Source organism: Bison bison, unplaced genomic scaffold (genome assembly GCF_000754665.1).
Source record: "Bison bison bison isolate TAMUID 2011002044 unplaced genomic scaffold, Bison_UMD1.0 scf7180017864522, whole genome shotgun sequence".
Classification (NCBI taxonomy): domain Eukaryota; kingdom Metazoa; phylum Chordata; class Mammalia; order Artiodactyla; family Bovidae; genus Bison; species Bison bison.
In genome coordinates, this window is record NW_011495073.1 from 183805 (window position 1) to 199692 (window position 15888).

The 15888-nt window shown below is 40.7% G+C and overlaps 1 protein-coding gene across 1 annotated transcript in view; it reads left to right on the forward strand.

Moving 5' to 3' along the window:
- Positions 1-15888, forward strand: part of ABCA13 (ATP-binding cassette, sub-family A (ABC1), member 13) — a 402303-nt gene that overhangs the window by 16830 nt on the left and 369585 nt on the right. Inside the window, exons 2-3 of the mRNA XM_010831050.1 lie at positions 4038-4131; positions 7083-7206. Of these exons, the coding sequence (XP_010829352.1) occupies positions 4038-4131; positions 7083-7206 (218 nt within the window). The remainder of the gene's footprint in view (positions 1-4037; positions 4132-7082; positions 7207-15888) is intronic.

Genomic DNA, 15888 nt, shown 5'->3' on the forward strand with positions numbered 1-15888 from the left:
ATAATGTCTCTCTGGGGCTGCGATTGCCCCCTTCCGGCTCTGGCTGCCTGTCACCGGAGGGGGAAGGTCTGCAGCCGGCTATCTCTGTTCAATTCTTTGTTCCGTGCGCGGGCCTGGCGGTGTCTTAGGTTGGGGCTGGCTTTTCGCGTGGTAGATATCCCACAGTCTGGTTTGCTAGCCCAAATTATTTCGCTCAGATAGTGCTCAGGGTATTCAGGCCAGATTCTTACTCTAAGCGATGCAGCCCGCGCTGCACCTCCCTGCCCAGCCCCCGCTTGCTAATGGCGCATGCAGGCCTCTGCGCTGCTTCTCCGCTGGAGAGTTTTACTTTTATTTCAAGATCTACAGAGAAACTTTTCAATTATAAGTCTACCAATTTATTTATTGGTAGATAAGAAGTAGATTTATTTACAGAGAAACATACCCCGCAGAGTGTGGGCCATCTCACAAGGAGAGAGTGGTTGCGTTTTATTTTTTTTTAAGTATTATTCTCATTTGAAACTAGAGATGTGCCATTGATTTTATGACTGGGATAACAAATATTTATAATTTCATAGTTGCCATTGCCTATTTTAATTTGGCTTTGACAAGATCGTTTAAATTATGGCGGTTTTTATGTGTAGAGAAAAAAAATCTAGATACTAAAAATAAAAAGATTGATAAACTGATTGCTTAAAAGATTTAGACAAGGGACTTCCCTGGTGGTCCAGTGGTTAAGAATCTGCCTTGTGATGCAGGGGACGTAGGTTCAATTCCTGGTTGGGGAACTAAGATCCCACATGCTGTGGAGATACTAAGCCCTAGTGCTGGAACTACTGAGTCCTCGAGCCGCAACTAGACAGTCCATGTGCTGCGAGGAGAGATCCTGCTTGCTACAACTAAGATCCAAATAAATAAATATTTCAAAAAGATTTAGACAATAAAAAGTCTAATATAAACAAGTTGGAGAAAATATTTTTATTGATGGTCTTTGGTTATATCTACCCATTAAAATCTAAATTAAAAAATCATACATACTTTGGCTCAAAATCTTATTTAACAGTGCTACCTCAAAAATATACTTGCAAAAGTCAGCCAAATGTACAGAAAGCTCACAATAGCACTGGTGCCGAACAGAAAACTTTGCAAATTCCATAACTGGGTGATTGGTTAAATACATTAAAATTTACCATATCTTCTTATGTCATCTTTAAAAACAATGGGGCTGATCTACAAGTACTGATCCAAAAAAATTGTTTCTAAAAATACTTGTTACATTTATTTATATTTGTAAAAAAATGAGTTAAGAAAACTGTGTAAATTTTTTGGGAGAATGGTTGTATTCTTCCTGTACTTTTTGAATACCCTAACCATGTATCTATTTGTGAATTTATAATATCAAAAAGGGTGGGACTTCCCTGATGGTCCAGTGTCTAAGATTCTGTGCTCCCAACGCAAGGGGCCCAGGTTCAATCCCTGGTCAGGGAACTAGACCCCATAAGTCGCAGCTAACAGTTCACATGCCACAGTGAAGACCAAGGATGCCATGTGTGCAAGTAAGACCTGGTGCAACCAGATAAATGAATGTTGAAATAGAAGGGTCTATATGAGTTTTGACTGTATGAGCCATTTTCAGTTTTCTTTATATTTATTTGTTTTAAAAAAAGGCTATCTTATATTATTGGGGGCTTCCCTGGTGGCTCAACTGGTAAAAATTTTATTATTTTATTTTTAACATTGTATTATTTACTTTTATTTATTATTTAAATTATAAAATAAAAAAGTTAATAACAAAATAATTATATTATAGTTATAATAAATGTTATCATTATGTTATTTAAAATGTTATTAACATTTTATTATTTATTAATAATAAGAATTTTAGTACTAACTTTTTTTTAACCTCCCCAATTACTTATGTATTTATTCTTCCTAATGATGTCAAGTTATTCTTTAATATGAGGTATAGTTTCAATCTTGCACATTTATATTTAGCCAGAATTAATTACAGACACCCCACCATCCCTGGACTTCAAGAAATGACTCATTTGTTACAGAGAATGAACAGGTGACTTAAGTTCTTCTGCAGAGTGTTTGACCAATTAATTTGGTTTAATTACTATCCTTTGAGTCAGAGGGATCAAAATTATGGCCAACCTAGACAGCATATTAAAAAGCAGAGATGTTACTTTGTCAACAAAGGTCTGTCTATTCAAGGCTGTGGTTTTTCCAGTAGTCATGTATGGATGTGAGTGTTGGACTATAAAGAAAGCTGAGTGCCAAAGAATTGATGCTTTTGAACTGTGGTGTTGGAGAAGACTCTTGAGAGTCCCTGGGACTGCAAGGAGATCCAGCCAGTCCATCCTAAAGGAGATCAGTCCTGAGTATTCATTGGAAGGACTGATGCTGAAGGTGAAACTCCAATCCTTTGGCCACTGGATGCAAAGAATTGACTCATTGGAAAAGACCCTGATGCTGGGAAAGATTGAAGGCAGGAGGAGAAGGGGACGACAGAGTATGAGATGATTAGATGGCATGACTGACTCAATGGACATGAGTTTGATTAAACTCTGGGAGTTCACGATGGACAGGGAGGTCTGGCGTGCTGCAGTCCATGGGGTCACAAGGAGTCGGACACGACTGAACTGAACTGAGCCAGAGGGTGCCCTCCCTTAAACATTTCTCTTTTATCAGGGTGGGTGGTGTTGGTTTTCAGCACTTTCTCAGAGAACTTTCCATAAGGATACAGTTTCTGGCACGAGAAATTCTTCCTCATGACTCATTTCCAAGAGGGTGCTTTCTTTTCTTCTTTAATTACACCAGGGATGGAAACATTCTTTCCCACCTGAGTTTTGTCTTTATGGTTTCAGATCACATGTGCTCACCTGGTCACACAGGTGACCAGGAAGAAGGTCTGCTGGAACTTCTGGGGAAAGGCTGGGACCAAAGCCTAGGATGTAGGGCTGTGGTAGGTCAAAGACCAATGCAGTAAAGTGACAGGAAGCTCACTTTAGTTCAAAGCATCATGATTTTGGAGTCTGAAAGAACAAGACATGCTTTTTCATGCTGACAGCATCCTTAACTTCCTAACCTGCAGATTCTTAGGATTTTGTCTGTGCCATTATTGATCTGTGCCTTGCTTGGTCTGTGTCTGGCTGTAAACTTTTGTATTTATAAACTGAGTGGAAGCCAACAGAAAACATTATGCACCAGAAACCAAGTGAAGAATGTTGGCAATAAAAATAATCTTGTGATAATTGAGGATTTTCTATTAATTTTTCATTAGGCTATTCTTCAGGTGTTTCCTTCTTAAATAATTAAATTCCGTGTATCAATGTTAGTTCCTTTTCTTTTGACTTTGAAAATTCAGGATTATACAAATAACTGCAATCCATATGAGTGGCTCTTTTGCCACCTGTGTCAAGAGATTTGACTTCAATAATCTGACTTTTCAGAGTTTGTTCCAATCTCAAGAAAGTGATTTAAAAGAAGATTACTTTTACAAAAAAATTTATTGACAAAAGATGTCAATTATGATGTGTTCATTTGTAAGAATGTTACATAACCAGTAAGATGATAGTTAAATACAGTGTGTGGCAACACGTGAAAATATTCATAAGATGAAACCAAGTGTCTGCCACCACCAACCCTGGAGAAATAGCTACTTGGATGGAAAAGTCAGACATGTTAAAGAAATGAGAAAAATAAAAATAGTGAATCTGTTGGAGTGTGAGAAATATGGATGAAATTATTTGTTTAATTTCTTTAATGTCATAAGTTCTTCAATAAATAAAAATGTGAGGAAAAAGGGGAGGAACAGAAGCCAGGTCTGGTAGGAGAAAGACAAGGCTCTGACAGTTGTGGATATGGATACAGTGAACAGGGGCTATCTCTGTGGGGCCCGTCTCAAATGATTGTTCTTAGGTACACACAGGAAGGATGACAATGACGTCCTTTAAAGGAAGCCTACTCTGGCCTACGAACCCTCCTTCAACAGGGGGAGATCTCATAATGCTTTGTGATTTATTTAGACACTAATTTTTTGGACAACTTTCCAGGTGCTCTCCCTGGCTGAATTCTTCTGGCCTTGTATCCTGTTCATGATTCTGACAGTACTTCGTTTTCAAGAACCTCCCAGACACAGAGACAATTGTGAGTTTCATTTTTATTATAATTTTTGATGACCAACATCTAGAGAAGAAAATGCAGCATTCTTTTTTTTTTTTTTCTATTGTTCTTTATAAATTCTGAATCCTGAGTGAAATGAATGGATAGGGTTCTCTTGTTTATACCTCTATTTCTGGGATATATGCCAGTAGGCATCTATTTAGGTTTTTTCTCTTAAGAATGATATTCACATTTGCCCAATCTAACAGATAGATTTACTCCTTAAATTAAGCTGTCTCAATTCAGGATATAGGTATATAAGTCATTATAAACATAGAAAGAGTAGAGGAAGAGGTAAATGTGGGGGAGATGCATTTCATTTTACCAGCGTGATGATGGTGATGATGATGATGGTGGTGGTGGTGATGGTGATGGTGGTGATGGTGATGATGGTGGTGGTGGTGATGGTGATGAAGATGATGGTGATGGCGGTGATGATGGTGGTGGTGGTGATGGTGATGATGAAGATGGTGGTGATGAAGATGATGGTGGTGATGAAGGTGATGGTGGTGGTGATGGTGGTGGTGGTGGTGATGGTGGTGATGGTGATGAAGATGATGGTGATGGCGGTGATGATGGTGGTGGTGGTGATGGTGATGATGAAGATGGTGGTGATGAAGATGATGGTGGTGATGAAGGTGATGGTGGTGGTGATGGTGGTGGTGGTGGTGATGGTGGTGATGGTGATGAAGATGATGGTGATGGCGGTGATGATGGTGGTGGTGGTGATGGTGATGATGAAGATGGTGGTGATGAAGATGATGGTGGTGATGGTGATGAAGATGATGGTGATGGTGGTGATGAAGATAATGGTGATGGTGGTGATGGTGGTGATGGTGGTGATGATGGTGGTGGTGGTTTTGATGGTGATGGTGAAGATGGTGGTGATGAAGATGATGGTGATGGTGGTGATGAAGATGATGGTGATGGTGGTGATGATGGTGGTGATGATGGTGGTGGTGGTGGTGATGGTGATGGTGAAGATGGTGATGATGAAGATGATGGTGATGGTGGTGATGAAGGTGATGGTGTTGATGGTGATGGTGGTGATGATGGTGATGGTGGTGGTGGTGATGGTGTTGATGGTGATGAAGATGATGGTGATGGTGGTGATGATGATATTGGTGGTGGTGATGATGATGACAACGATGGTGGTAAAGTGTTTAGAAACCATTATAAATAACTTCCTCTGCTCCAGGTGTTTTATCAGAAAGACCATTTAGTTCATCTGGTTTAAACCTCAACACTCCTTGAGAAATGATTGCCTGTTTTGTTCCTATCATGCTTATGCTCACTTGAAATATGGATAATGTGGTTAATTCTAAAAATGTTATATGATTAGAAATTATTAAGGGGTGACTTTTATCTGAAATAGTATGTCACTATTCAAAATAGTAAATTAATGTATTTATTCATTTGGCAAATAATGTTTTGAGTGCCTTTGTGTCCAAGCTTTGCTCAGGATGAAGTGGTGGACACAGTATTTCCCCTGTCCTTCCAGAACTTACTGTAGGGTCAGACTATGATAATGCAGTGAGATAGTGTCATGTTGGGACTCCACACAGGGTACCAGGAGCACAGAGGAGAAGTGGCTGGCTGCTCCATTCTGAAGAAGGGGTTCTGAGGAGTTAGCAAATGTGAATCTTTGTCACATGAAAGAGTTCAGGGGAGGACAGATCTGGGCAGACCAGATAGCATGGGGGAAGATCAGAAGAAAAGGAGTTTATATGAATGAGAAGCAGACATGTGGCTGGAGGAACAAACAGGTTCAGATGAGTAAAAGCTTTGAAGGATGTGGAAGATGGTGACTTCCCAAAGGGTGCTGAGGGGGGTTCCCAGGTAGCACGAGTAGTAGAGAACCTGCCTTCAGTGCAGGGGCCATAAGAGATGCAGGTTCATCCCTGGGTCGGGAAGATCCCCTGTGGAAGAGCGTGGCAACCTACTCCAGTATTCTTGCCTGGAGAATCCCATGGATAGCGGAGCCTGGTGGGCTACAGTCCATGGGGTTGTGAAGAGTCAGACGCGACTGGAGTGATGGAGCACGCACACACACACACGTCTGGGTTGGGATTGCTGAATCACATGGTCATTCTATTTTTAGTTTTCTGAGGAGCCTCCACTCTGCTCTCCACAGTGTCTGCACCAACTTACACTCCCACCAACCGCGTGAGAGGGTTCTCTTTTCTCCAGAAAGTGGTTTATTGTACCATTTGTCCTGAAAGCCCTTGGATCCTATCCAGTTTTTCTAAACATCTTCGCGTTAAATGACCTTTAGTAACCACACTCAAGTTCTTAAGAATCCAAGAATTCCTCTGCTTTTATATGAGACGAAAGGAGGTGTTTGCTCTGATTCTTCCAACCTACAGCCTGTTCACAGTGTCTGGAGGTGAGGTTGAATGACGAGGTACTGACACTCCCTCAGCAGGGAGAGGAGTCTCATGCAATTGTGCTTATGGCCAGGCAGAGCCGTCCTGCCTTGCAGCCTGTGGGTAGGCCCTGGAAGAAAGGTGTTAATGTAAAAGGTTTCTGTCCTTTCTTTTTCCTGTTGGGTTGCTGAGGTGTTTTGGGAGAATGGCATTGAAACATGTATAATATCATATATGAAATGAGTCACCAGTCCAGGTTCGATGCATGATACTGGACGCTTGGGGCTGGTGCACTGGGACAACCCAGAGGGATGGTACAGGGAGGGAGGAGGGTTCAGGATGAGGAACACGTGTATACCTGTGGCGGATTCATGTTCATATATGGCAAAACCAATACAATATTGTAAAGTTAAAAAATAAAATAAATTAAAAAAATAAGTAAAAATAAAAATAAACTAACAACAGGACTAATAATGTAATAACGTGATATCACATGTTACTGAACTCACTAGGTATTCCATTTCTGGGACCAGTCGTATGGACTCATTTCTGTCTTGTATCCACATCCAGGCTATTTGCAACCCCGGGATCTGCCCAGCCGGGGTGTTTTCCCCTTTGTCCAAGGCCTTCTTTGCAACACCGGGTCGAGGTGCAGGAACACAAGCTATGAAGGGGCTATGGAGCAGCGTTTTCGGTAAGAGAAACACAAACATCCTTTTCACGGGAAGCTCCTGAATAGAACTGACATGAGGCTTTTAGTTCAGCCTCAATAATTTGGGGTGGGCCAGCCATCATAAGAAACACAGAATTTAGAGTCACCAGGAAATCGGCTTTATGACATTCAGACTCACATGCAAACAACCTCCATAATGGTTCGTTTCTAGTAACAGGTCTTTCCACAGCTGTTCCAAGAGTCACAAAGTGATTGCTGATTAGCAGATGCGTTTTGCTTGTCCTAGTTTGTTTTCTGTAGGTTAAAACTCTGACCTCAAAATTACCGTCTTGGCCAACTATGCATTTTTGGCACCAAATGCTTGAAAACAAGTATTTGTTTGAGTTACCCACTGGCTTTTCCTACTGTGCTATTTTGGACCAGCATCTGTTCACAGCTGAGATACGCTTGACCTGGACCAGGTGACAGTAGCCATCGTGACTCTGGATGCTGAGCCTGGCCTGTGTTTACCTGTGGCAGCAGTCTGGCACCAAAGACTAAAAAGAGAAGCAATGGGAGGTATTTTATGTGAGAAGAGTCAAAATACAGAAGGGTTTTAACTTAGAGCTCCCTGAAGGCTCTGGAAACTTCTCTCAGTGGAGTTAGAAATGAAAAGAAGCAGCTGAGTCATCAGATAGTTTGAATTTTTCACATGTGAATCATCTGTCTTTGCTTCCTCCATCCTTCCTGCTGTTGACCCGTCTATGACATTGAAGTGTAAAGCATGCAAACATAAGTGATCTTTAACTTACAACTGTAAGTTACAAGAAGAGAATGCAAAGCTTCTAGGTAATTTTGGACACATCTGGTATGATATTTTTAAAGGGTGGGTGCTTACATTTTTTTTGAGAGAGGTAATATAAACATATGATATTAAGAAAACCATTAGAGAGTAAAGTGTAAAGTTATAACCCTGAAATACATGCTGGCCTTTTTGTATGTTTGGGAAAGAAAGTGCCTTTCTGGGAAAATGAGAAGTGTTTGAGGCTGATCAGCGTCTCTGTTTCAGGTCTCTCTCACATCTCTTCGTCACTTAGAGTGGGAAATTTGTGTGTCCTTGAAGGGGGAAAAGTGGGGCTTTGCACGCAAACCATATCGACCCCATCTCTTCTTAGTTGTGTGCTTCTGAGCAATTTACTTAATGTCTCTACATTTGCTTCTCACTCCCCTCCTTCCACATCGTGAGTGTTGAAGTGCTGGCAGGGTAGCCCTCCTGCAGTGGGAGTTAGCACTCTCCCATCCCTATGGCTCTGGCTCCAGCAGTCACACCGACACTGGAGTCTCCACATCAGAGAATAGCTCTGCCTTTGTCTCTCAGGCCACTCCACACCCTCACCTGCACTTACTGAGAACAGGTGGTCACACAGCCTGCAGAGACCTCTCCCCACATCCTGAGAACCACAGTACTTTTCAGAGCCTTGGACGCTGATGAGCAGGAAAGAAGTCCCTCCCGGTTCTGGGCTCTGTCCTCGGACCTGGCCCCTCCACTCCGAGGCTCTCATTGCTTTCATGTTGGTCCAGGACGAATTCAGTGGACTCCCAAAACCATAATTAAAAATTCACTTCTGATCACTTTTTGAGAATTGTCTCAGATTATGAATATCTGAAAGCAAAATTTAAATCTATTTAAACATCACGGTTAACCAGTTTGTGGATTTCTGTGCCCTTTGTGATCCCTGGGGAAAATTCACTTTGGGCAGGAATCTCAAATTTCATCTGATCTAGGATCAGTTCAGTTTAGCTGCTAAGTCATGTCTGACTCTTTGTGACCCCATGGACTGCAACATGCCAGGCTTCCTTGTTCTTCACCATCTCCAGGAGTTTGCTCCCTGGGGAAAGTTCACTTTTGGCAGAGATCCCCAATTTCATCTGATCTAGGTTATGATTATGAAAATCCACTTTCAGATTCCTGGTTTTATTACAGAGCCAATGCTCAACACTTAAAAGGTGATTTCAGAGTTGGAATCGTGAACCATGGATCATGACTCCACAGATTAAGTGGGTGTTGCCACTGCGTGGCAATACAAGGAATCGCTCTTCATTGTTTACAGTCAAGCTGATGGCAGAAAAGCAATGGAAAGTGCTTCATGGAGCGAACGCACTGTCTGAACTTGCCCCCTGCGCCCTTTCACTGTCAGGACCCTCAGGAGCTGCTCGCCAGGCCAGGCCGTCCTTCATTCTCATCCCAGCCCCTTGAAGGGTTTCCATCCAACTGTTCCTGACTATTCCCTACTCTTCTCACTTTCTTATCTTCAATACTTTAATTTTTCTTCTTCCTCGATACCCAGATCCCCCGAGAGCCATCTCGCGGACTCCACCTCACTCCAGGAAGGCCTCCTGCTGTACATCTCACTTGCTCCCTGACTGCGGCCGCCTCCCTCTTGGCTTCTCCTCTGTTGGCTTTTCCCTCTTGGGATGCTCTTTAGAGTGCCTTCCAAGCTTTAGCCTCTCTAGTGTATAGTTTTCCTGATCACAGGGTCCAGCCCCTTTGCCATGAGTTGAATCATCTTTTTCCAACCAAAGCAGCTAAGAATTTGATGCTTGTCTCATCAGTGACTCCTCTGACAGTAGGGAGGACTCAAGTTCAAGGAAGGAGTAAGGTGGCCCTTTCCCATACCCTGTCCTTCTCCTGGGGGCCTCCTTTCTCTCACTCTGTCCCCACCCTCCAGCCTTTGGAGGCAGGCTGCTCCCCGTGGTCCAGGTTCCCCATGGGGAGAAACCTTGTGGCCTCCGAGCAGCGTGGATTCTCTGGCTACACCTGTTGCACCAGAGCAGAGAGCCTGCGGGTTCCTGATCCAGGCTCTCGCACATCTCCCTCCCCTCCTGGCCTCGGAAAAGAGGGGTCACAGTTAGGGTGATCACAGACGGGGAACTGCCCGCACCACTCCACGGTGACACAGATGCTTCCGTTGAGCGAAGACGCTTCCTTTCCTGCCCAGTTGGAGGGTCTGCCCGTTGTGCGATGAACCTTCTCTTCTCTCTTTCTCGGGCTTTCCCAGCCGTAATCCCAGCTTAGTCCCTGTCCTTACGCCATTCCTCTGTCTCTGTAGTGTTGGCTCTAACAAGCCACAGTGAAAGACAATTTTGCGGGGTCCTGGGTGTGTTTTCAGGCCCTGAATTTCCCGTGTTTCAGTGAAGCGCTGGCTCAGTGCGTGTGAGGGATGTTCCCCTGGGCACGGAGCCCCCCTCTCTGACCTGCGGTCACCCAGAGGTCCTGGTCTATCCTCTGGCTGCGTGTGGGTGGGTCTCCCCCCAGGAGCCCCCTCCAGGCCCAGCTGAGCTTCCTCTCTTTGGTGTTCAAGAACTTGGGGAATCAGATGTGTTCCTCTCTCCATAAAACTTGGATTATATTTAGAACATGTTTATCTCTTTAGTTAATAAAGATAACTTCCTTGGAGAAGAAAATGGCAACCCACTGCAGTATTCTTGCCTGGGAAATGCCATGGACAAAGGAGCCTGGTGGGCTACAGTCCACAGGGTTGCAATAGTCGGACATGACTTAGCAACTAAACCACCATAAAGATAACTTCCTACATTATCTTCATTATCTTCCAAAAGTACGGGTTTCCTTTCACGTGTAAATCTCTCATCCATCTGGGCTTTATGTCTTTGAATGATGTCACAGTGATCCATTTTAGATTTTTTCCATTTGGATTTGTGATTGCTGTAGCACTCTTTAAGGAAATCGTCCATCTTGCCCTGATCTGCAGTCCTGAGGGTCTACGTGTCAAGCCTCTTGTGTGCCCTTTTTCCAATGTCTGTTCTGTCCAGCAGGCCATCCCTGAACTATTCCTCAGTGTCTTTTTTATGATAATGTCTGACATCTGATGTCTGACATATTTTGCTCTGCTCCTTGAGGGAAGTCTCTGCTCTTCCATTTAAATTTATAAATTCATTGTCAAGGTCAATGAAAAAACTCTATTGGCATTTTGATTGGAATTGCATCAAGTCCCATGGTTAAATGACACATCATTTAATTTATAGCTTCATAATATTTTTGCTTAAAAGCCATGCATATTTTTTATTGAGTGTGATCTGATTATACTTTTAGTTTGCATTTCCTTAATCATGGATGATGTTGAGCATCTTTTCATATCTTTATTGGCTGTTTGACGTTCTGTGTATAAACGGTTTGTTCAAATCCTTTTTTGGTGGTTGTGGGGAAGTGCACTGCATGGCATGTGGGATCCTAGTTCCTCCACCACTGATCGAACCCTGAAGTGGAGTGTGGATTCTTCAGCCACTGGATCGCCAGGGAAGTTCCCTGTTCAAATCTTTTAACAATTTATTGTGTAATTTTTGGTTTTACTGCATTTTTAGAACTCTTTACTTACTTTGTTTGTAAATCTTTTATCAGAAAAATGTGTTGTGAATATTTCTTCCAGTCTGTGACCTTTTTTTGAAGAGCAGAGTTTTTTTTCATTTTGATGAAATTCAGTTTATCAGTTTTTTCTGTTTTGGTTTATGCTTTAAAAAAATTAAAAAAAAATTAGGTATAGTTGATTTACAATGGTGTGTTAGTTTCAACTATACAGTAAAGTGATATATATAAATGTCTGTATCCCTTTTTAAATGTTCTCTTCAATTATAAGTTATTATAAGATACTGAGTATAGTTCTAGTGTAGGAACTATAGTAGGTTCTTGTTGATTATCTACTTTATATGCAGTAATGTGTATATTTTAATCCCAAACTCCTGATTTATCCCTCTCTTCCCCTCCCCTTTGGTAACTCTACGTTCATTTTCTATGTCTATGGGTCTACCTGTTTTATAAATAAGTTCACTTGTATCCTTTTTTAAACTCCACATATAAGTGACACTATGTAATATTTGTCTCTGTCTGACTTACTTCATTCAGTATCACAATTTCTAGGTCCGCCCATATTGCTGTAAATGGCATTCATTATTCCACTCACTTTTATGTCTGAGTGTTATTCCTCCGTATATATGCACCACGTCTTCTTTCTCTGTTCACCTGTGTCCACTCAGTGGTCGATGGACGCTGGGCTGCTTCTGTGTCTTGGCTATTGTAAATGGTGCTGCTGTGAACATTGGGGTGCATGGATCTTTTTGAATTATGGTTTTCTCTGGGTATACATGCCCAGGAGTGGGGCTGCTGTCATATGATAGCTGTTTTTAGTTTTTCAAGGAACCACCATCCTATTTCCCACAGTGGCTGCACCTATTTATATTCCCACCAACAGTGTGGGAGGGTTCCCTTTCCTCTATACCCTTGCCAGGGTTTATTGTTTTTTATAGATTTTTTGATGGTGGCCATTCTGACCACTGTAAGATGCTATCTCATTGTAGTTTTTATTTGCCTTTCTTTAATAGTGATGCTGGGCATCTTTTCAAGTGCTTTTTGGACCTCTGTATGTCTTGTTTGTCTCTTTTGTATTTTTCTCTAACAATGAAATATTTGTGTAACTGAAGATCATTACAATTACCTACTGCAGTTTCTGTTAAAAGTTTAATAGTTTTAACTTTTGTTTGGGTGTATGATGCATTTTTGAGTTAGCTTTTGTATATGATGTAAGTGTTGCGGTTTATCTTACATTTGGTTGTTTAGTAGTTCTAATACCATTTGTTGAAAATACTAACATATGCCCATTAAATATAGTTGGCACCTTTGTTGAAAACCAGTTGATCTAATAATATCATGTAGATCTGCTTTTGTTCTCTTTTATTTCAATGGTCTTTACGACTATCCTTAGGCCAATACTCTATAGCTTTAGAGAAAATGTCTTGAAATCAGGTACTATATGTGTCCTTCAACCTTTTTTTCAAAATTATTTTAGCACATCTGTGAATTTCCATATATATTTAAAAATCAGCTTATTTATTTATACATGAAAGTCTGCTGGGATTTTGATGAGGATTACATTAAAAAATAGCCTTATAGAGATTTAATTCATATACCATAAAATGACACATTTAAAGCATAAAATTCAATAGTTTTTAGTGTATTTACAGAATTGTGCAACTATCACCACAATCAACTATAGAAAATGTTGAATCACTCAAAACAAACAAACAAACAAACAAACAAACCTGTATCCATCAAAGCTCACCCCTCCTTGTCTCCTCATTTTCCCTACTCTTGGCTTCAGGTCAGTTCAGTTCAGTTCAGTCACTCAGTCGTGTCCGACTCTTTGTGACCCCATGAATCGCAGCACGCCAGGCCTCCCTGTCCATCACCAACTCCCGGAGTTCACTCAAACTCACGTTCATCGAGTCGGTGATGCCATCCAGCCATCTCATCCTCTGTCGTCCCCTTCTCCTCCTGCCCCCGATCCCTCCCAGCATCAGAGTCTTTTCCGATGAGTCAACTGTTTGCATGAGGTGGCCAAAGTACTGTTGGGTGGCAATAAATCTTCAATATCTTTACTGATTTTTTGTTTGTTCTATAAATAATCAAGAAAGGATTTCTAATCTTTGTAATTGTGGCTTTTTCTGTTTTTTCAGTTCTACTGATTTTTGCTTCATTTACTTTGAAGCTCTGGTGTAAGTGCATGCATGTTAGAGTCAATCTTTTCTGTGTTGATTCATTTATCATTGTATAACTTAATCCAGTTATCTCAGTTATTAGACATGCATACAAGACATTGTACATGCAATATATCACACAATATGTTATATGCATTATACTATATCCATTATCTAAAATACTATAATACATAATATATGATATGTTAATATAATCTCTTTATCCCTGGTTGTATTTCTTGTTTTGAAGTCTATTTTGTTGGTATTTACATAAGCCCTGTAGCTTTCTTTTGATTAGTGTTACATGATATATCTTTTCCCACCTCTTTTACTTTCTGGCCATCTTTAAATTTTATTTTTAAAATGTAATGGCGTAGAGTTGGTTCTTTCTTATTATTCAGTCTGACAGTCTTTGCCTTTTAGTGTTTAGACCACTTGTTTTTATTATATTGGATTTACTTTTGTTTCCTTCTTTTGCCATCTTTCTGTATTCCTATTTTTCTCTTTGTTGCTTTTGTTTATGAAAATTGAATATTTCGTATCCTTTAATGTTTCTCTATTATTGACTTATGAACTGTACCTTTTTGTTATATTTTTCTAGTGGCTTATGCATTTTCATACTAATGTAGATGTATCTATAGGAGTGATTACTAGAAGCAGAATTTCAAGTCAAGAGAAAAATGCATTTTTTATTTTAATGGCCTTTTGCAAACAATCCTATATAGGGATTATAATATACTGCACTCTACCTTTTGAAATATGAGGCTATCTCTTTCTTTAGTAAGGCCAATAGAGGGTCTGGTTGAAATTTTAGATTTCTGCCAACCTGATTTTTTATTAATTTCTTGATGAGAAATGATATCTTGGTGCATGTTTGATTGGGTTTTCCCTATTATGGAGGATGTTGAACCTGTTTTTATATCTTTGTACAATTTATACTTATTTTCATGGCCTTTGTCAATTCTTCTCATTTATTATTTTTCTTCCTGATTCCTAGAGACTCTTTACATATTAAGGAGTTAAATCCTTCATCTGTTGTATGAGTTGTAAATATTCTTTCCTGAGTTTATCATGTATTATTTGACTTTATTTTTCTTTAACTTTCATTTTGAAATAATTATAGACGTAAAGGGAGTTGTTCCTCAAATAGTGAGATCTCATGTAACTATTGGGCAATATCAACATAGGAATGGGGGGACTTCCTTAGCAGTCCAGTGGTTAAGATTCTACACATCCAATGTAGGGGAATGAGTATAGATTCTGTCAGAGGTAAATTTTCAAAAAATTAAAAATGTCTTTTGTATAACAGATATATCACTGAGTGTTACTTAATTAATTACATGATCAGTAGGATGACAAAGTTGGTTCAAGGAACAGTTGAGAAACTAGTTATGTCAACCTTTAAAAACACGAATATTAATTCTGTAGGTAAGACACAAAGCTTGTTTGGGTCCAAGAAGGACAATAAGGCAATAACTTTGGAGGTGATCTTTTTAACAGGAAAAACATTTTCAAGTCGCATGTAGCTTCAGAGCTGTATTCTCCAGGAAAAGCAAATAATTCCAGGGTGGACATGGATTAAAAAAAAAAAAAATAGATCTAAAGAAAGTGCCAAAGACTTTTTACTTTATTTCTTCCTTCCTCAGTTGGGAATTTCTCTAACTTTCCTGCTGGGGACCAGCCCCAGCTGATCCAGGGTATTCGAAGGAGAGACGGCCTAGGCGACTATTTATATGCTAATTAGAGATATAGAGAACAATAGAATGAGGATAGCTCAGTAGGAAAATTCAGTGGAGAAAAGAAGCTGAGTAGCTTGGTTTACGCGGGAGACCAATAAAACTTCAAGACAAGAAGTTTGCACCACTTACGTAGGCCGCAGGCGCCCTCTCGAATAGCGGAAGGTGTCTCACCCTAGACTCCTTCTCGAGTGGGTCTTAGAAGCCCAGGCATAATTAGTAAGCGTGGTGGGTTCCGCGCTCCAGATGGAGACTCAGCTGGAGGTTGGAGGGAAGAATGACATGGGGAGACCAAGCGCTGGTGAACAAGGCCCGTAGCTTTATTTTTAACAGGGGCTTTTATACCCTAAGTTACACATAGAGGATAATAGGGGATACAAAGTCAGCAGTCTTTGGTTCTTATCAAAAACCAAGGTTTCTTTCCTGCAAATGTATCGTATAC